General features: G+C 44.1%; 1 protein-coding gene across 1 annotated transcript in view; it reads left to right on the top strand.

The window, feature by feature from the left end:
* The first annotated feature begins 3,209 nt into the window (after positions 1 to 3,209).
* Positions 3,210 to 22,631, top strand: part of Znrf3 (zinc and ring finger 3) — a 152,848-nt gene continuing 133,426 nt past the window's right edge. Inside the window, exon 1 of the mRNA XM_021632749.2 lies at positions 3,210 to 3,649. Within this exon, the coding sequence (XP_021488424.1) occupies positions 3,359 to 3,649 (291 nt within the window). The 5' untranslated portion in view covers positions 3,210 to 3,358. The remainder of the gene's footprint in view (positions 3,650 to 22,631) is intronic.

Genomic DNA, 22,631 nt, shown 5'->3' with positions numbered 1-22,631 from the left:
TGAATCTCTTTCCCCACACCATGCCCTTTTCTGTGTAGGATCTTTTTTTCCCACCTAGCAGTATGTTTGCAATAAGATAGTATCTTATGCATATATTGATTGCACATATAGGAACGTGTATACATGCAGGCCTTTTCTCACCAGTGTATGTTTGAAAGCATTCGATACAAATTCATAGAATTTCTTTAAAATCTTGAGTTAGCATACAGAGTGGTGCGTTTCATTATGCAATTTCATACCTATGTGTCATCTTACTTTGTTTTCAGTCCTCACCCTCTGCTGCCCTGCCCCAGATTTCTTCTTTTACGTGGTTGTTTGATGTGTGTCCTGTTATAGAGTAAGTGGACACTGTGATGGATGGACATGTAAAATGTTTCCAGCTCACGCCCAGGATGGTTTATGGAACATCCCATGTCTGATGACCATGGGTCACGTCTGCTCCTGATATTTGATGCAGCTTGTTGAGTCCATTCTTGTCCTCAGTTCACAAGTCCTTTTTTTCTTCTTGTTTATTTGAAATTAACTTTTTCTTTTTAAAAGATATACTTTTTATGTGTACATGTGTGGGGGGATGTTTAGGCACACGTGTGCATGTACCTATGGAGAGCAGAAGAGGTCATTAGTTTCCCTGGAACTAGACTTATAGGTGCTTGTGCACCCCCCAGTGCTCCTAATCATTGCACCATCGCGCACCTTAACTCAATGACTGCACTGCCGGGGATTGAACACAGGGCCTCATGCACGGTGGTCAAGCACACTGCTACTAAGCTACATCTCCCAGTGGCTGAAGTTACTTTCTATCTCCCTTTTCTGCCTGCCACATTTTGGGGAAACTTGGTAAATACCTCAGTTTCTAAGTAACTTTGTTCTTTGAGGGGAAGACCATGTTATTTCTATGTTGCTAGCCTGTGTCTTACTGATCACATCTTGAGGCAGAGTTGAAGCAATCAAAGCCAACCAGGTATGGTAGCACACACCTGCAAGCCCAGTACTCAGGAGACTGGAGCAGGAGGATTGCTGAAAGATAGAGGCCAGCGTGGGCTACACAGAGAGACTTTATTTGAGAAAACCAAATATAAATAAACCATTTATTTATTTACTTACTTTTACATGTGTGTGTGGAGGTCAAAGGATAACTTGCGGGAGCTGGTTCTTTCCCTCCAGCATGTGGGTTCTAGGGAATGAACTCAGGTCATCTGGCTTGCCAGCAAGTGCCTCTATTCGCCAGAGCCATCTCACTGGCCCCAAACTAGTTTCTTTTCTGACCCTTGTCTGAGTTGCCATTGTCACTCACGTTCTGGAGAGAAAGTACTGTTGTCTTTCTTCATACTCAGAATTTATTTTGGTCTCATGAAGCCCAGGGCTCCCAGGCAGTTGTTGACAGCTGCCTTAAACATCTGAAGAATGGAAGAGGGTTGTGTTGATGAGCTTACCACTCAATCATGTAGTCATTAATTCATGCAGCAAATATTTATTGAGTGCCTACTCAATAATAGAATACTTTTATTACCCCTAAGAGAAATCCATTAGCAGTCACACTACCCAATCCTATTTCCAGCTCAGCATCTGGCAAACACTAACCTTCCCATCTCTCTGGATTCTTGGCATTTCATACAAATGGAAACGCTATAGGCCTCAGCATATTTTTGTGTTTCATCCGTACAACATTCAGTATTTTATCAAAGCCTTGATTTTGTTAAAGTACAATCGAAGATTAAAACTTCACCATGTTAAAAATACGATTCCACTGTATGGATAGACCATATTCACTTATTCATTCATCAGTTGATGATGAACTCATACTTCTAAATATATTACCATGGCGTGCAAGGGCTGCAGTAATTGCCCTCCCCTTAAAGGCTGTGTTGTGCCTTGGTGGGTGAAGTCAGAATCTTTGGAATTGATAGTGCTCCCTGCAGAAAGCACCGATTAAGCTTGGCTTGGGGAAACTAATGACTTTCTTGCTTTGTCAGGTACCTTCTGTGCCAAAGCTTTGGGTGGTCCAAATACAGTAACACAGTTCTGTGAATTTCTTTACAATTGTATTTTCTATTCAACACGTTGGCAAAACATCCCTTTTTCAGTTTAAACTGTAATCTCGATGAGTTGATTACTCAAGGAAACTCTCAATGACTTTTCTTTTTGTCTTAATATTTTGGGTGTGGTAGCAAGTAGAAGCAGATCACCCTAACCAAATATTTGCAAATATTTAAACAAAGCCATTCAGGTCAGGGAGGGAAGACCGACTGAGGAAGCAGAAATTGAATGTGGCTTTTAAAGGAGGGTTTTGATTCCCATAGATTTGCTGAGGAAGGAAAAAGCCTGTTCCAATAAAGGGAAGGGAATTAAAAGTTTATCTTCTGGGTGACTGGGAACGTCTGGGCTCGGAGCACGTGTCTTTGGTATGTTTGGCAGCCAGCAGTCTGTGCATTAAGCGTGTTGGACTCTTCCGCCCTTCTGCACATGGTGAGACTCAAAAAGTTTCAGGCCTTCTTTTCAAGGGGGTGTTAGAGATTGTCTCCAGGGCTGCAAAAAGATATACCCCATTAGAATCTAGATAACTTCCTCGAGTTCTCTGCCACCTGTCCTCACTCCTTCAGTGGAGGGTAACAGTCTAAGCGACACCCACGCAAGAACTGGACAAGTCCCTGAGGGTTACAAACCGCCCCTGACCGCCCGGGCCTTTCGCGTTCCATGGAGGTGGTGAAGGCGAGCATGGAGTGCCAGTGGCCAGCAGCGCCGGAACTGCGGATGAAGCATCCTTCCACGGAACGACGAGGCCTTTCACGCCCCAGTGGCTCTAACTCGCGCATTGGAGCAGGGCGCGCCGAGCGGGCGAATGGCTCGGGAACAGGTTGAAGACCTCACTTCTTACTCCTGCAACCGCCAGGAGAAATGTCGGCCGCGGAGGGCGGGGCACAGGCGAGGGGGCGGAGCGAGGAGGAGGGGGCGTGACCGAAAGGAGGACAGGGGCGGAGCGAGGGCGGAGGGGCGTGGCTCCGGCTGGGAGTCGGGGCGGGACTCGGTCGATGGGGCGGGGCGGGCGAGGCCTCGGGGCTCCGCCTCTCGCCGCAGGCGCGCCCGCCCCGCCTACCGGCTCTCCTCAGAGGTGGCCGCGGCCGAGCGCGGGGAGGGAGGGGAGAGAGGGTCACGACGCTGCGGGGGCGGGGATAACCCCTCACGTGGAGCAGATGAAAGGGCCGCGGCGCGACGGCCCGGGGAGCGGAGCGGAGCCTGCGACCCACAAAGCCGCCGCCGCCGCGATGGTGCTGTGAGGCGACCGCCCGCGCTCGGTCCTCCGCCGGCCCGCGACTATGCCCGGCCGCGCCCGCCCTCCGCGCCCTCCCGCCGCAGGACCATGAGGCCACGCTCGGGCGGGCGCCCAGGGGCCCCGGGCCGCCGCCGCCGCCGCCTCCGCCGCGGCCCCCGCGCTCGTCGCCTGCCGCCGCCGCCGCCGCTGCCGCTGCTTCTCGGGTTGCTGCTGGCGGCCGCGGGGCCCGGCGCGGTGCGGGCCAAGGAGACGGCGTTCGTGGAGGTGGTGCTGTTCGAGTCAAGCCCGAGCGGCGACTACACCACCCACACCACCGGCCTCACGGGCCGCTTCTCGCGGGCCGGGGCCATGCTCAGCGCCGAGGGCGAGATCGTGCAGGTAGCCACCCCGGGCCCCGCGCTCCGCCGCCACAAGATGGCTCCGGGGGCTGCGCCCGCCGACCCCGCCGCGGGCGGGCGGGCGGGCGAGGGGGGGAGGCGCGGAGCCCGGCGGGTTCGCGGGCGGGCGGCCGGGCGGGCGGGACGCGGCCTCCGGGGCACCGGGGCTGGGGCGAGCGCACGTGGGGGCTCGGCCTCCGGTGGGTGCAGCGCGCCGGGTGGGGGTGGGGATGCTGGGCAGGGCACGGGCGCCGGGGCGGCACTCTGGAGTTGGCGGGACGGGTTCGCTCTCTCAGGTGAAAAGTCCCGGCAACTACCTGTTGAATGCCAACTTCGCGAAGGCGAGGGTTGAAGGATGGAGCGGCTTCTTGGAGGTGGCGCGGGCTTTGCTCTCCAGCCGCGTTTGCTCTCTCTCCGGAGCGACCAGGTTGTCGGGGTGCACATCCCCAGGTTTATTTTCTCTGCAACCTACTGCCAGCCTCACCTGGACGTTAACCCTCTGGCAGGGCTCTGGACGGGCAGCAGCAGGAAGGGGAGCAGGCGGCGCTGGCTGAGGAGTGGGAATTGGGGGTGCACTGTAGTGGCGGTGGAAGGCAGCCCTCTCTGCGTGCCTCGGATTACAGGGGGATAGAGAGACCGCAGGTTCGCCGCTGGGTCAAGGACTAATACCGATGAGGCCTGCAAACCGGAGCAGGGTCTCTCACCCTGACAGGGCCTCCACCTTGCTCCAGATGAAAGAGGTCTGCGTTCCGAAAGAAGCTGGTAGGGAGAGCTCTAAGCCGGAGCCCGTCCTTGAGGAGGGACTCTCATCTGAAGCCTCTGCGCATGGATAGCTGCATAGATTTCCCGCTTCCTTGACCATGATTTTTATCGACTGGTTCCAGGGCCAGCGCACTTACCGCTGTTAGCAGGCACACCTCTGGTGGGGGTGATCGGGTACGGTTGGCTTGTCTTTGAATCTTCTGGGACTGTAGAGGCCTATAGTTTGCATCTTCGGCGCTTTGCTCTTGGGTGAATTATGTAGAGAAAGGGGATTGTGTGGAGTGACTACAGAGCAGCTCTGAGTGTAGACAGAAGGGTGAAGCTGCACCCAGGCACCCTGAGCTGCTAGGACATGGGCCAGTTTTTAGTGCCGCTCCTTAAAGGTGTGTCCTATCAAAGCTGGAGGAGGTCCCTGTGCCCGTGATCGAAAAGCGTTGTTCTACAGTGCTGTTATTCCAACATCTAGAGAAAGCAAAGCACATGTTTGACCGATTTTTATGACTACAGATGTTACTAAATGCGCTGGGACTTCTTTTTCCCCCCTTTATAATGTTATTGTTACTGTCATCAACACAACCTTTAGAGGGGATGCTTTGCTGAAGATGCCTAAGAATTTATTTTGCATGCTTTACCAATTAGTTTGAATCTTAAATCTTGCTTCTTGTGACTCCTTGTCCTTCTTTGAGGCTTTCACTGTGCCCTGACGGCTTTAGAAATGTTTGATTTACAGCCTTTGGTGGGGGTGACAGCTGAGGGGGAGTATGTTTTAACGTGGCACTTCACTTTTGAAGGAGACTTTTGAAGTTTGAGATTTTTATCTGCAGTGTTTAAACTTGAGCCATTCTCTGTGGTAGTTTGTCTGGCCAGCTATCCATTATGCGTAGTGCTGTGCTTTGCAGATATTTTTGGGCTCACCATTTAATACAAAATTAGCAGTTTAAACACACCATTTGTAACTATTTTATCCTGACAAGCAGAGAGATAATGTGTGACTTTGGCAGAAGGACTCATTCTCTTGAAAAGTTTTTGAAGTGCTTATCTAACTCTTTTGTAGTCTGGTAGACTAGCACCTCCCTTCCAAATTAAGTCAACAATTGCTAAGGGAAAAAAATGGCTTAAATGGTATTTAATAAGTTTACCTGTTAAGCAATCACTAATGGTGTCCTTAATTCCCGTATAACTGCAGTACTATTGATGGGCTTATCTGAGCACTCTGAATTAATGGTTAGTGGTTGGTACACTCTACGGCTTTAATAACTTTATAGTGGTCATCAGTGTGTTGAACTGTGTGGCTTTCAGAGCTGTGTGTGTGTGCACCAGTTGGCATGCTTTCATTAGTTGTGTGAATACTGTCAGACTGAAGGAACTGTTGTGGCGCCTGCCTACTGGCCCTGAAAAAAGTTTTGTAAGGAAAGTCAATGTTTTAGGATTTTTGAGAGGGAATATAAATGAGAGTAAGTGTATTAAAGAGTGTAGAAGAAATAAAGCCAGTGTTTAATTTCAGATTAATCATGTTTTCTAAGTACTTAATGAACATTGAAAACCACCTTTTGTTTTATCACCTGAAAAACTTAACGTTTGCACTTTAGCATTACATGGGCATCCATTTATTTTCTGGTAACTAGAACTAAATAGTAGCGTGTAGCATTGCTTTTGTTATTCTCAGTGTGGCTTTATAGCAATATTGTTCTTAGTTGAGAAGAGAAAAAAACTGTTTGAAAGTTCCTCTTTAAAAATTGTAAGAAATATTTTGTAGTACTGAATTTTTTCTGTTACTTGCCAATGAAAGTAAGTGGTGTGTGTGTGTGTGTGTGTGTGTGTGTGTGTACGTACGTGTGTACACAATAGATACGTTATCATAGCCTGGCCAGCCCAGGGACTTCTAGTTAGAATACCTGTTAAATCTTTTGCCTTGGTTAGGGTAAGAGGAAGCCTGGATGTGTGTGCACGTCTAGGAATGGGGTTAGTAATTCAGACCTTGGGATGAGTGTATTTAGGTGTGAATAACTTTCCCAAGGTCATTAGTTTAGTTTGTATGAAGACAGGGTTTTGTTTGTTTGTTTGTTTTGTTTTCTGTTTTGATGTTTCCAATGGTGAAAATTGTGACTAGACTATTTGCATGCGAGATTAATTGCTTTTATTATCATGCAGCATGATAGCCTGTTTGTATGTGAGCAGGTCAGGCCTACAGCTAAGTGCTAGAAGAACTGCACTTTAACTGTAGTTTTGAAGTGTGGACCTTTAAATAGCTTTTAGACATACTGGTACATATTTCATCTTTAAACCAGTGTGTTGGTGTTAATGAAATTATTATCTGAAACCTTTAAACTTGGCTGTGTAGCTCACAAGCTTGGTTAAATAAAGGGGCCTGATTAAACCCTGTCTAGTGGTGTGTGGACTGGTTAAACAAACAAGAAAATTTACATTGCTAGAAATGAAAGATTGTTTTAAAGTGGAAATTCCTATTTCTCCCATTGAAGTAAAATAGGTATAAACACTGAGAAATTCATTAGTAGAAGGAATTTGAATGAGTGGTTTTGTGCAACTTTAAAATTAGTTATTCTGGCTCCCAGGCTGAATGGTTGATGGGCTTGAAGCTAAACATGAAGAACCAAGGAAGTTCTTTTAGCTGCTAAAGAGTGAAAGGAGAGCTGCGTGGTGATTAGATAGGCTGGGTAACTAAAGGTATCACAGGGAATAATTGTAGGAGGCTAATTCCTCTGCCTTGTTTCCCTGTCAGTGTGTTTTTACAGTTCAGCATTTGATCAAGCACTTTCTTTTCATCTCCATTTGAAGTTAACTTAATAGGCCTGCCTCCAAAAATTGACTTGGCCTAATAGAACAATTGCACGCTGACAGCTGACTTGGATTTACATAGAAAGGGCCTGCCGACTGTCTTGTCAGATGGTCCTTTATAGGTTAAAAGCAAGCATTTCATTGTTGGGGGGGGGGGTTGGCAAATTCCTAGGATCTCTTCTGGTTTTATGCCCTGAGATCTCATGGGAATTATCAGTAATTCTGACTGAGGATAGAGAAAAGAGTGTGGAGGAAGCAGCCATACTCCATTGATGTGTGCAGGGGCTGTCCTAAGCACATTATGTTTGCTCGTTTCATACTTCCATTCATGTAGAAATAGATACTAGGGCTCAGAGGTTAAAGAGCACTGGCTGCTCTTCCAGAGGACTGGGGTTCAATTCCCAGCACCCACATGAAAGCTCACAACTGTCTAAAACTCCAGTTCCAGGAAATCTGCCATGCTTACAGGGACATACATGCAGGAAAAACACCATACAGTACACATAAAGTAAATGAATAAGTAACTCATATAAAAAGAATCACATACTGTTATTTATGTTTTACAGAGGAAGAAACTAAGGCCAAAAGAGGCAAGTTTGTTTCTCTAACCTCATAGCTAGCAAACAAAACCTAAATTGAATCCATGGCCTGTCCTTGTTCTTGTCAAGTAAGTAAAACTGAGTTTGTTAGGGTTTTGACATTTAATTCACATATAATTTCTCATAATTTGTATTGGAGTCCTTTCAAACCTGTGACACCCCCCTCCTGAAATTATTCACACATTCTTGTGAATGGGTGTGTTCATTTTCCTGAGAGCTTCCCAAGAGGAAGCTTGTTTGTGACTGGTCCAGCACTAAGAATTTGAATAGAGGGCCGAAAAGATAGCTCAGTGGGTACAGGTGCTTGCTTCAAGCGTGAGGACCTAAAAAAATTTTTTTTTACATTTCCTTTTTTTTTTCTTAATTTGAGGATCTAAAGTTGACCCTCACAGCACACATGGTAGAAGAGAACCATCTCTTGAAAGTTGTCTTGTGACCTCTGCTTAGCCTCTGTGGTACACTTGCCCTTCCCATAAATATTAAGATAAATAAGTAAGTAAGTAAGTAAATAAATAAATAAAAAGGTGAGTGAGGTAATAGGTCACTCAGGCTGGCAGGAGTTGGAGAGAAGCCTGCAGCGTTGCAAACCTACATTGAGCATATTTATTTGGTAGATGTCTATCAGAACCCTGTCCTGTACCGAACAACACTCCAGTGCTGCAGTCCTCTGAGTTAGGCTTATCCACAGAGAAGCAATCATCCTCCCCAACTGAGTTTTTTCCCCACAGAATTGTACCCTCATATCCAGAGGCATCTATCTTAACTGAATTTGCTATGTCCTGCTAGTTCTTTATCATCCTTGGGAGAGAGAAAAAAGTAACCAACCACTCAAGAAATTTTCTACATTTAGATGAAGTACAAGAAGAGATGGAATGAAAGATGAGATAGTAAAATGTTAGATATTTTTCTTTTTACCATTCATCACAAAGTGAAGTGGAATAGCTGCTGGGGTTGGAGGACTGCAAGAGCAGCTCCTGCCTACTCCCTACTCGTGGACCCAGATCTCAGGAAGACAAGTCTTCATAGTCAGAAGAACCAAATGTGTGAGCTGCATGCAGAGCACTTGCTGAACATGCACAGAGCCCTGGGTTTCATCCCCAGCAATGGAAGAAAACAAAAGTACCAAAATGTAATGCCTTAGTGCGTTCCATTTCATGCAAGGCTAGAAAGGTAGAGTGCCTTGTTTGGGCCGTGTGGTAAGGATAGGGAAAATCATGATTAACATCTAATTCCTCCAGCTTTCAGGCTTGGAATCTCTCTGGTCACCCTGGTACAGCTAGGCATTGTCTCATGGAAGAATGAGTGCAAAAAAAATATGGCTTATGATTAAACTAAGGAAAACCAGGCATTCTTTAGTTCTATATTAAGTATAAGTGGTTGCGTTTCTCCTTCTTAACTTAAATTTTTGGGTCTTTTCAGTATTCTTCTCTGTCAGAGCTTTTAAAAGTAGCTCTCAGGAAGCCAGGCAGTGGTGGCACACACCTTTAATTTCAGCAGAGGCAGGTGGATCTCTGAGTTTAAGGCTAGTCTGGTGAACAAGCTAAAAGTAGCTACAAAAAGTAGCTACTACTGTGGCTGTGGTCTCACATCTCTAATTCCAGATATGCTAGAAGATTAAGGCAGGAAGATTGCAGGAGTCAGGTGTTCCAGGATAGCCTGTACAGCATATTGAGATATACAAAAGACGACAAGAACAGCAAAACCCAAGCCCAAACAACAACAAAAAGTTACTAATGTTCAGATGGTTGCCATGTAAGGCCCTAGACACAGTGCTTTGTTTGATCTTAACAGACACACTTGATAGCAGTTTTTAATTAGAAAGCCATAGCAAAGTGGTAAACTTAGCTGTGACAGTCACTGAGCTAGTCTGTAGCAGATCAGATTCAAACTGATCTTACTAGTGCTGAGACATTTTTTGTTTTCCAGAGGCTGCCTCACATGGCACTTTTTTGGTAATAAGGTTATATTGTCTGATGTTGGAATTCAGATTTGGGTTTAAACAAACTAGAACCATTGACTGAGAAATGTGTTTGTAGTTTAAACTGAGAAAACTTCTTAGCTATTAGAGAAATGTTTCTTTCTTGTCATTTCCCCCAGCTCCCACAATCACAGAAGGCTCATTCCAACTTATTTTTTCCTAGAGCCAGGCTGCCAAGTTTATGAAGACAGTGACTGGAAGTATCTAGCTATCACTTATGGCACTTGTGCTGCTTTGGGCTGTTGGCAGAGCTGAAACGGCTGAAGTAGCCTGGCCTTTAGAGGGATTTCTGATGTGAAACATACCACCTTCTTATGGCTGACATTTCAGAGCCATTCAGGAGTCTGTATGCTTCATTCAGAGAGATTATGTCGCATGTACATTGCCTTTTTTCTTTGCATAGGTTTCACATTCCCTGTTGATTAAAAGGACTGGACGACCCTGAAGCTGTAGCCTGTCCCTGCTCTTTCTTTTGGCAGAATTCAGTAGTATCCTGCATTCATCAGATCACAGATGGGCATGGCAGGGAACATGAATAAGGCTTTGCTTTTATCTGCTGGCAGCGTGTGGGTACTAGACAGCAAGAGAACAGCGTTGCCTTACCTTGGAACATGGCTTGTCTGGTAGGACATGGCCTGTAGGATACTGTGGGACTGAAGGGAGAGTTTGGTCTTGGTGCTGAGTTTGGGGTGGGCAAGCCATTGTCACAGCATAGTATGTAGATTTGAGCAGTTTGGCCTTTTCCAACTAATTTTTACCTACCTTTGAAGTTAAAGCTGATAAACCTTTTGTGGAGACGTGCCTTTGTACCTGTCAAACAGAAAGGTAGGAGGCAAAGAGTGGAGGCTCTTTGTTACATCTGTAGGCTGAACTAGATGTTTTAAAATCTTGCTTTTAGCAGCTCTATTGACTTATGATAGTGTGAGAAGAATAAGGTCAGCCGGCCCATTGTGGTTCAAAGGAGAGCCTTTTATTTTTATTACTCTTAAGATGTGTTGTAAGAGCTGATATTAATTCTCTTCTCTGTTCAGCAGCCAGGGTGATATGGTTATTTAGAAACTGAATGTGTGAGCTGACTTGGTGAAAGTAAACTTTGATGATACTAGAAGTTTGATGAAAAAATGTTGGAATGAGAACTTCTGGCCTCCTCAGGGCTGTTATGTTTTGAAACTAGAAGAGTAAGGATGGCTGAATTTTCAGTATGTGTAAGAGCCCATCCGAAGCTGGAAGATTAAAATACAGATTTTATGAGGCTGGGGGTGTGTGTGAAATATGTGTTTGCCATGCAAGCACAAGGACCTGAGTTTTGAACCCCAGTACCTACATAAAAAGTTGGGTGCAGCAGTTGTATCTAATCCCAGTGCTGGCAAGGAGAGACAGGCAGATCCCCAGAGCTCACAGGCCAGCCTGGCCGAAATGATGAGACTGTCTCAGAGAAAATGGAAGGCCAATGTCGGCCTATGGCCTTCATATACTTGCACAAATTCAAGAACACAAGAGCCAGGCCTTGCTGGTGGCGCATGCCTGTAATCCCAGTACTCAGGAGGCAGAGGCAGACAGATCTCTCTGAGTTGGAGGCCAGCCTGAGTTACAAAACATGTCCAGGACAGCCAAGGCTATCTAGAGAAACCCTGTCTGGAAAAAAAACAAAAAGAGAGAGGAAAAAAATAAAAAAGAAGAAGAAAAGAACACATGCAAGTATATATACACACACAACATACAGTTTTATTATAAAATAGTTGAGAAATACAGAAAATTATGAAAAAAGCTTATGTACGTGTTGCTTTCCATATGAATTGATTGGGATTTTAAAGAAAATTGGAAAAGCACAGTGGTGATAGCCCTTTGTTTAATTTGAGTGTTTAATTGTTATTAAATATTCTGAAACATTTTCAGAGACCACGTTACAGGTCATTATTTTCTGTTGTTACAGGTCATACTATCAGAAATCCTTAGAGTAGCAGAATATGAACATGTTTAGGGTTCTCAAAGGCACTGTCAGATTGCTCTGCAGAAGGCTTTTTTTTAGTTTATACCGGATCAGTCAACATATGTGGAGAATGAGCACCTTGTGGTACATATATGTTTCTTTAAAAAGTAGTATAAACAAACCAGAACTTGATAAGGAGGAAATTTGTATGTTTCTGTCATTTAGGAAATACTTCCTAAATGTCATTTAGGAAGTTCTTTTCTTTGTCGGCATTCTGGGTGATGGCTAGTTCTCCATGGAGATGTGCTGTTGGTAGCCTCTGAGTGCCTGCCCTGCAGGTGTCTGTGAATTTGATTCTGGAGCAGCAGACCAAGCCCCTGCTTTGGGCGCGAGCAAGGTGGCTAAGCTTAGAGGTCTGGAGACTACAAGATGTGGTAGCTAGTGCTCAGGGGGTGCTCTTGCCGTGGATGTTTCCTACTACTGTTTATCCCTGAGTAGCTTTCTGCCAATGAGCAGCCTGGGTTCAATGAAGGCCAAACAAATCTGACCTCAAATTCTAAGTGACAGTTATTGGTGAGCTGATAGAATCAAACATCAGACAGACTCTCAGGTGCATTTGTAAAGCAGATCTGTGGGCTGAAAGTAACTTCTAGAAAAATGGTTCCTCTTAAATGTCTAGAAATTATATGTGTAGATCAGCATTTAGTGCTTCTTTCGATGAGCTTTCTCTTTTCTCTCTCTGCCCTCTGTCTTTCTCTCTCTTTTTTTTGAGAGAGTCTTCTTGGAAGCTAGACTGGTCTCTAACTGGAACTTGCTGCATAGCAGAGGAGGACTTTAAATATCTTGACCTTGCCTTTCCTTTCCAAATACTAGGATTATAAGCATGGCCACCATTTATTTTGGATTATTTTTCTTTCTCTCCCTATCTCCTCTACCTTTCCTTTCTTCTCTCCTTTTTTTTTTTTTTTTTTCTTCTTTCTCTTTCCAGTACTGGGATTGAACCTAGGACCTTAGCTCCACCATTAAGCTAAATTCTCAACCCATTATTGGAGTTCTGTGAGACCAAAGTCTTGGAACCATTTGGCCTGTTTGTAGGGATATTTTCCCCCATCCTCTGATAAATGAAAAAAAAAAAAAAATCTATATCTATATGTTATATGAGCCTGCATGTATGTGGGTGCCTGGTGTTCTCCAAGGTCAGAAGAGGGTATTAGGTCCCTTGGGAATGGTACAGGTGCCTATCGGCCACCATGTGAATTCTGGGAATTGAACCCAGGTTCTCTGTAAGAGCAGTAAGTGCTCTTACAGATGAGCCAACTTCCCAGCCTTGTTTTTATTTTTATTTTTTGAATTTAGGTCTCACTCTATAATCCATGCTGCCTTGGAATTAACAATATAGCTCAGGCTGGCCTCAAACTCCTAGTAATCCTCCTACTTTAGTCTCCCAAGTATTGGGATCATAGGCATGAGTCACCATGCTCAGGTCTAGCTTTCTTTTAGTTATAAGAGATGCACTGAAAGTTTCCTTGTAAATGTCATGACTCATTTCTCCTTTAGCATAAGGGAACTGTGAGGTTCCGAGAGAGGCTAGCCTTACCGCTCCCTTACAGTGGTCTTTCTAGAACGGTGTTCTACTTTGGTTCATTTCCAGGGAATCTCTACTGAGCTTGGAGCTGCAGAGTCCTTAGTGTACTTTGACTTGTAATGCCTTTATTCTTCTCTTCCGGGAGTGAATTCTGCTTCAGAAGGTATTCCACCATTTAAGGGGGTCTTGGTTGCCAAAGCTTGTTCTATACTTGACACAAAATACTTTTGTTACCTAATGTGTATTTTTCTTTAAATGCATTTGTCACTGTGTATTTACCAGTTTTATGGACCCTCCCTCACTCTGTCTATCACTGGGTTGACATGATGCAAGAAAGTTGGCGTCTTTTCACAAAGTACCTCAATCTTGGAGTAGATGGTAAGCAGACAGCTAGTGGCATGTGAAGAATGTTGCAAGTTTGATTAGCCAAACTTTCAGAGTGTGAATTAAGTTAGGTAGGGATTAAGTCACTGTAAAACATATCCTCAGGATGATAATTGATTTGCCCTGCTTCTTATTGACCTGACTTTTTCATTTAAAGATATATTTTTATTATTTTGAATTATGTGTACTTGTTGGTGTGTACATAGGAGTGCAGATGACTGGAGGCTGGAGGTGTCACATCCCCTGTAGCTAGTGTGCTGCCTGAGGTGCATGCTGGGAACTGAGTAAGGGTCCTCTTCAAGAGTAGTACATCTCTTAACTGTTGAGCCATCTCTCCAGTTCTGGCCTTACTTTTTGCACTATAATGCCTAAGTCTCCTCTCACTCCCATACCTTCCCTTTCCTACCGCATTTATCTTACTGCACTTCTGATCATATCAGCCCTGGGTTAGAATCTTTGATTGCTCTTTGAAGGATAGGTCCTAGGCTTGCTTCCACCTGTGTTTTTCTTCCCATTGCCCTTCTGCTGAACCATCTGTGTGTGTCAGCATTCCTGCTCCCTATCTTGCCTTTGATTCTTTTTACCCACTCTCTGCTCCCATATGAAACCAAAACTTCTGTCCTTTCCCATTGAGTATTTTCTTGCTCCACTGGCATGGCCCTTGAGCCAGAACATTCCATCGCTCTAGTGCTTTTGCATGTACAACTTTAAGGTAATTACTGAATTGAAATGCTTCTGGATCTAGTACTTTGGTATAGAGTAGAAAGGGGAGTGTTAGTGTAGGAAAAGATAGCCTGTGTTTGTAGAAACTATTCACAAGCAGTTTTTAGATGTGGGTGTACCCTACCTAAGCTATTCCAAATAGTTAGGGTAGACCAGACTCTTAAAATAATTTCACGTTACTGGCCATGGTAGCATTCGCTTGTGATCCTAGCATGAAGGAGGCCGAAGGAGAAGGATCATGAGTTGAGGCTAGCTTATGTCAAAAGGAGTGAGCCAACAAACAAAAACCAACCAGTCATCATCCAACCAACTAAACCCTCTACCTTGCTTGTTCTGTCTTTGGCACACTCCCAGCCTGGAATGTGACTGCCTTGGGCGTGTGTTGTGAACTTGTTGGAGAAGCAAGCATCTCAGCTTGATTCTAGATTTTAAGGATATATTTATTTAAATTAGTATGATTTTTTTATTGCAGTTTACTCACTAAACTTGAAAACAACAAAATCTGATGCTTTGGGGAAACTGTTCCTGAGTGGCCTGCCAGTAGCAGCTATATCTGAGCCCTTAAATGTATGCTGTGCATGCTCCTTTAACAGTTTTGCCCTTTTGGAAGCTCTGTCTTGGGCCGTGATCAAAGGATAACAATCCAGGTGTGGTGGTGCACACCTTTAGTCCCAGCACTCAGGAGGCAGAGGCAGGTGGATTTCTATTAGTCCAAGGCCAGCTTGGTCTACATATTGAGGTCAGGTCTGTTACACAGAAAAACCTTGTCTGGGGGTGTGTGACAAAAACAAACAAACCAACCCAAAGGATGACAGCAGTGTTCCTGAGAAAGTCTGTGCACTATCTATTAGACTTAGATCTCAGTTTGATTGTCTTTACTCTATGATGCTTCTGTGATACTCAGAAAATAATGAAGTTATTGCTTAATTTTACTTGTTGGCATGTGAGGTTTTCTTTTGTTTCTCTTGCTGTTTTATATGGGGTAGTGTGGGTCACATGGACATCAGTATTTTCAGGACTATTCCAGAAGCAGTCGATAGTGTGCTGTATTTTACTTGTGTTAAAGGATTTTCATGGCTGCTTTTTGTGACATGTCTTCTCTCTCTCTCTCTCATATATATGTTCCAGAGCCATCAGTAAATGCTACCCCTTGTTCTAGTTATTAAATAAACATATAATACATGGTTTTGAAGTTTTGGTGTTACTAGATTTAAATGTCTAGGACACATATGTACTGGTTTGTGGTGTTGAATGTGCAGTGTGGGTGATTTCATGTTTCAGAGGCAGTGATAGTTTTTGCATTTCCTGGTTCTTATGTTTAAATTTGCAGGCTCAACATTGCATCACCATAGGTTCTCACATTTAATGAATATTTATGTTGAGCTGTATTCTATACAAATGTGAGGGTTTTTTTACTTGATTATAGCTTGCTATATAGTGTGGGCAGGAGTGCCCTACAGACAACAGAGTTGGCACACGTCTCAGCATGCCAAGCCCCAACGGATGTGGTTAGAGACCATGGTGACTGGCCTTGGTTGCCATGCCAACTTAGTTTTTTGGAAAGGGGAAACTCTAAAACAGTTCATGGTGTGGAGGCAGAATAGTTTTGGATATTTCAAGTAAAGTGATTCCCTTCAAAGAGATGTAGAAAGCTCTAGAACTCAATTCAATTATTATCATATATACATATATATATGATTTTGCCTGCATGTATATCTCTGTACTATGTGCATGGGGGGTCAGAAGAGGATGTCATATCCTCTGGAACTGGAGTTACAGATGGTTGTGATCTGCCCTGTAGGTGCTGGGAATTGAACACAGGCCGGCTGGAAGAACAGCCAGTGCTCTTAACTGGTGAGCCATCATTGTAGCCCTGAAACCCCTGGAATTCGTTTTGCACACTTGACAGCACAAGCTTGTTTTAATTGTCCTTTTGCAAATCTGGGAATGATTTATGTTGACTTTTTGATTAATGTGTTTCTTATATGTTGGGATAAATGAGGAATCTCCTATATCTAATATTATGAATCCTCTCTTTTTACCCCCTTACAATATCCTTGTCCTGGTACCACTTACCTAATGATCACTGGTTGGGGAGAGAGGGAAAAGAATAGGAGAAAGGGTATGGGCTCTATTGCCCATGGCTCCCTATTTTTTTTATTTCTTCCTTTACCTCCCTCACCAGAAGACTTTGCTGTTCTCTGTTCTTGTGCAGCCATACCAGCAACCAGTATGGCTGTAGTTGGAATGTTCTTGTTCCTTTGAATTAGGGTATCACTCTATGGGTTGATCTGCCCTGGAAGTTGCTGTGGAGCCCAGGCTGGCCTTGCATGTTGATCCTCCTGCTTCAGCCTGCGTAGTAGCTGGGATTACAGACTTCTACCAGGCCTGCTTATATATACATGGTTTTGCATTTTCCTGTCCTCAGCTGTTGGCAGGGAAAGCTACGATTTGGGATAAACTGCAATGCAGATGGTGTACTGCATAGCACTTAATGTCAGAGAGGGAATTGATCAGGCATAGGAAGCCATGTAGAATCCAAGAGTGCAGAGAACAGGTTTGCAGGTGCCAGTCCTGGCACTTCTCTGCAAGAGGCCTGACAGCCACTGGAGGCTGCACCCTGTCCAGGTTCAACAGCTCAGGCAATTTGCTGTATGGTGACCTTTGTCCTCAAGTCTCATCACTGCTTGGATTGGCCACACATAATCTTTGCTTGCTGTAACGGAATCTACTCTGACACTCCATTAGAATGAGACACCCTTCCCAAAAGGACCTTGTACAGATTACAAGAAGCTGTTTGGGGCTTAGGATGAGGACAGATGTGTAAAACATCCTTTAAAGTTGTGCAGTGCTCAGGCTGGGCACCCTTGAGATGTGCCTCTCCCAGTGGCTAATGTTGGACCTGTCTATGAGTTGTCATTTCTGCAGTACTTCTTTGCAGTCTAGTTTGCTGCTTTTGATTTTTGAGGTTCTTTCCTAGAAAACCAGGGAACCATGTATATAAAGTCAAGAAACAGACACCAAGGGGGTCTCAGAGATTTAGTGCGTAGAGTCTTGACATTTGCTTTGAAATACTTTGTGCCAACTTTTTGAACATGAGCTGACTAGTGAATAGGAGATCCACCTCAGAATTTGGGAACATATATTATTTCAGGTAGCTCTGTCCTGGAACTCACAGAGATCTACCTGCCTCTGCCTCCCAAGTGCTGGGATTGAAGGTATGCACCATCACACCTGGCTGAAAAGCTTGGCTGAAGATACTTTTGTTGTTTTTCAAGACAGGGTTTTTTTATGTAACAGCCCTGTCTTGGATCTTGCTTTGTAGACCAGGCTGGCCTCAAACTCATAGATCCACCTGCCTCCGTCTTCAGAGTGCTGGGATTAAAGGCATCTGCCACTATGTCTGGTGAAAATACATATTCTTAATCATTGACTTGTAAATTAACTTATGGACTGATTTGTATATAAAGTCTGTAGTTCTTGGTAACTGTACCAGTTAACCAGCTGAATCTGAAGACTTGGAAGGATGCCTACATCATTAGCACTAGTAGAGCTCTTGGACAAGTGTTTGCCAGGTTCCTCATAGTGTATTGTGAATGCTATAGAGAGCTATAGTTCTGTGTTTCCTTTGATAAAGAGAAAGGCTGCTCAATGCCTTGTCTGGGACCAGGCTGCCTGGGTCTACATTCTTAAACTGTTTTACTGGATGTTGTTTGGCTTTTCCTGGAGAGTCTATTTATCACTGGCACATAGGGTTACAACAGGCCAAAGAGACAGTTCCACCCAGTTTTAGCTTGGTAAACCAATGAGTTTAATTTAGCTACGTACTGAGCACAGGTAAAGGCACAGGTAAAGGGTTATTTTCAAGAACATGAGCAACTTACTGGTAACTACACCACCAAGGAAGAGTATTTCTGTTTGCTTATTGGCTTGTTTTTGGGGCTATGCGCGTGCGTGTGTGCGTGCGTGCGTGTGTTGGAGTTGTTAAATGTATATCCCTGAGGAGGGATGAACCCACAGTCTCCTGTCCCGTATGTGCCTTACAAGCCTCATAGGATTTCCTGATGAGGGAATGGTAGTGGGCCCAACCTTGTGAAGAACTCATGTGATAATCACAGCTGCTTTGATATCAAGGTAGTCAGAGGAACAATCCTGCAGCATATAGAAGGTGCGCTTTGCTTCTCCAGATCTCAGTTTCTTCATCCTTCAGAGCACTGGGAAAGCTGTGGTATATTGAGGACACACTGTGGCCCTAATTATGTGGCAGGCACAAATGACTTCATCACTTGGTTTAATCCAGCATGAAATTTGCCAAAGCAAACACTTTATTAATCTTAACCCCCCCCAAATTAGACATATTGGCTTTCTTCTAAAAATGGGAATGATTGGAGTGCATTGTGGACTTTAAAAATCTACCCTTCTCTGCCCTCCACTCCTATCCTCAAAGGCAAGGCAGTACATTCCTTGAATAGAGGTGGTTTTCATTACTGCCTACCTCCTCTCACATTCTTGAAACTAGGTGATAGAAAGATACCGAGAAAGATACCGGTGGTTAGTGTGTGTGTGTGTGTGTGTGTGTGTGTGTTTAAGACAGGCTGTAGCTCAGGCTGGCCTTGGACTTTTATGTAGCTGAGGATGATCTTAAACTATTGATCCCCTTGTCTCCAATCCCAAATGCTGGGATTAGAGGTATGCCTCACCATGATTCACTCATTTTTTTAAGGCCAAAGAAGGGGTTTGCTGTTAGTATGGAACTTTACTAACTGGGAGCTTATTTTCTTGGGATTCTGGTTGAGGCTATGTGCAAGGAAAACTGTTGGGTGACTTCTGTTAGTGACCTTAAGTATTTCTGGGAGGATCAGCTATAATTTTTGGTGTAGTTTGTCTGAGTGGAATAAGTGATATCAGCAGGGCTTCCTACCTGACTGACACCCTGAATTTGTTGGTTTAAGGGAAATTCACAGGGTACATACCAGTGATTAAAGTTTGTTCTTATCTATACTAGAAAAAAAAAACTGCCTCTAAAAAAGCATGCAGCTTCACCTTACCTCACTCCAGAAAACAATTCTAGATTTCTCTCCTGTAGCTTTCCAGATAGCCTCTGCCTGCTGTGTCTGGGCTGACCTGTTGGGAGTTATCAGCTTTGAAGTCCTAAGGTGCCATTTTAATACTTTCTTTATGGTGCAGGTTTTGAGAGCAATTTAACTAGATTCTGGAGGGAGCTTACTTTACAGCATTCTTAAGAGCTCCGACAATCTTGAAAGAGTTAAACTCTAATTAGCTCATTCCTAAGGTATTTAATGCCCTTATTAAAACTCAACTGCTTGTTCACTTTTTTCTTTAGTGAATCAGATTTCTCGAGGAGCTGAGCCCTCGCTCCTCAGATCACAGGCTCGCATGTTGAAGCTGGCAGTGCTAGAGGCTAGTTCCTATCTGTGTGACAGCATTTTTAATTTAACAGGACCGCCTTTGATGTTCCAAAATATTTATAGGCAGCTTTAGATCATTTCAGTATGTGCTTTCTTTTTCTCTCCTGTCTCACTCTAAAAAAAAAAAAAAAAAAAAACTAGAGCAAAAGTTCTTCCTCATGCAACAGCTTTCTTTTTACCCTGCTGGTTTATTTTTGTTTGCTTTGCAGCCTTGATGAAGATTCTGGCTGCATTCATACACAGGAGGCCAACTCTTCTTGCCTCTTCAGTCAAGGCCATCTCTCTGTATCATACTGCTCACTTGAGATTGCTTGAAGCACTTTCGTTTGTCCCTTGACCTTCTAAATTCAGAGTTCCTTTTGGTATTTTCTTGGGAATGTGTTTTCTGGCAACCTGAAAGTGTCGTGCTCTGCCTGCCTGCATTGTCTGGACCTCCAGAAGTTGTGACTTGTGATGGACCCTTGGAGATAATGGTCTCTTGATTGTAGGCTTGCTTCATGTGGCTGTAGTAGGCTTGTGTAAAATACCAGAGAATCAAAGGCTTAAGTCTCAGAAATGAGATAAACAAGGATATAGTGTAGAGACTTGGTAAGCCACTAAGAAAAAGGAAGAAACTTTGTACCAATGAAAACTTGTGGCAGAGAGACAGAACAGCAGTCTGTCAGGTAGGCTCAGGTAAACATTCTGCTTGTGAAACAATCCAAGTTTTTTAACTCTTGGCTCCCAGTTGCATACCTGGCTGGGACAGGCAGAAACCTGGACACTTCATGGCTTCCTTCAGCACTGTTGGCTCTGCGTGCTACCACATGGTAGCTTTGTGGGGCTGAAGGTCAAGTAGGTGGTTGATGAAATGTTTGAATGAAATGAATGAATGCTCTGTTTGACACTCTCCTTGGGCTTTTTGCACATTGTCCCCAGATCACAAGGGTTCTGAATGTTGAGGCTTCTTCCCTGTGTTTTTGGATGAGGCCATCAAAGAAAGGGCAGTGATTGCTGGGAATTGAACTCAGGACCTTTGGAAGAAAAGCCAGTGTGTGTAACCTCTGAGCCATCTGTCTAGCATAGGCACACATACAGGCAGAATGCTATATAGATAATAAATAAATCTTAAAAAAGAAAGAGAAAAAAGAAAAGGCAGTGAGATTTACCATAGCTTGTGTCTGGAGCTGGAACTCAGGACTGCATTTGTAGCCTTTTAACAGCATGATAGTTCTGGGTCGTGTGTACGGTGAAGTAGTGTATACACCTTTTATTCTAGCACTTGGGAGGTGGTGGCAATCAGATCTTTGTGAGTTTGTGGCCAGCCTGGTCTACAGAGTGAGTTCCAGGACAGCTAGAGAAACCCTGTCTCAGAAAAACCAAAACCAAGCAACCAACCAAAAAACCCTCAAGGCTAAAATCTTTTTTGTGTTATGTTCTGAGAGTTCAGAGCTGACAAGTTTTTGCCCATAAGAGCCACAATGTTTCCAGGTAGGTGTGTGTTGGGCTTTGACCTTGGCCAGGTCTTATAACCTCTGTGGACTGTATTCCCATCAGTGGCATGGGCCGTTTAGCTTCTACCTCTAAAGAATTATAAAGCTTAAATGAAGTAATACTTGGGGACTTAGTGCTACCAAATTGTCATTGTTTGAAGGAGTTCATAGTCCTGTTGGAGGACAGGTAAATCAGTCATTAGAAGACACCATGGCAGCTAACGCTGGGAGATCTGTCATTTACAACAGGAATCCAGAACAGAGCCACTGATAAGGAGCTCTACAATCTATTTAAGCAGTTTTTGAGTGCTCGATTGAAGCCAGATGATGCTAGGTGGGACCATTGTGTGCCCCCCCTTCCCTCTTAGGAGAATTTGAGCTGAAATGTTAATTGCTACCTGAAGAAAGATTTCCTGAAGTGAAATAAAATTCCAAGGTGCCAAATAGCACAGGCACACTTTAGTTAATAGTTTATCTTGTATGGCCCTGTGCGGTCTAACTATTTAAACTTAGCTAATTTCTCTCAAAATTTATAGTCTCTTCTCTGTAAGAACTTTACAGTACTTGAGAATGTACTGGAGACTTGCAAGGGAGCAGGTGGTGACAGTTTGGTTCCCTACAGTGCCCAGATGGTGACCGTGCTTTCTCATGGTTTGGCTCCGTGGGGATTTGTTGATAAGATTTTGCTTTGATTTGGTTTTCCCACCAGCACCATGTTCAGATTCAGTTACAGCCTGTAGCTGTTTTCCTTTGCAAGGTTCCATGGTTTCAGTCATTAATAATGCTGAAACATAGGCCCTGTGCTCCCTTGACTCTTGCACACAGTGAGGAATGGCTTTGTGATATAGATTGGACCAATTTCTGCATGCTTCCACTTGTTCGGTTGATTGGTAACATTTAATCTAGATCAGAAGACACATGAAAATCAGTTGCAATTGTTTCTGTAAGCTTCTCCCTAAAATAGACTTAAGGTCATTTCTGTTTCTTTCCTGTCCAGTTCGAAAGCTAGAAAACAACTGAAATAGTATTGTCTACTGTGCAAGTCTCTCAGAGGGGATAATTTGGTACCACTAACTAGCTACATATTAGTAAAAAGAAGACCAAGAGGGTTGACTTAGAACCATGAGGGCCCATATGTGGTGATGTTTACATTTTTTTTTCTTTTTTAAAGATTCCTCCCTTCCCCCAGATAGGTTCTCTGTGTAATCCTGGCTGTCCTAGAACTTACTTTGTAGACCAGGCTGGCTTTGAACTCACAAAGATCTGCCTGCTTCTGCCTCCAGAGTGCTAGTATTAAAGGTGTGTGTACTACCACACTTGGCTGA

Source organism: Meriones unguiculatus, chromosome 12 (genome assembly GCF_030254825.1).
Source record: "Meriones unguiculatus strain TT.TT164.6M chromosome 12, Bangor_MerUng_6.1, whole genome shotgun sequence".
NCBI classification, from domain to species: domain Eukaryota; kingdom Metazoa; phylum Chordata; class Mammalia; order Rodentia; family Muridae; genus Meriones; species Meriones unguiculatus.
This window is presented reverse-complemented; position numbering and strand designations above follow the sequence as displayed.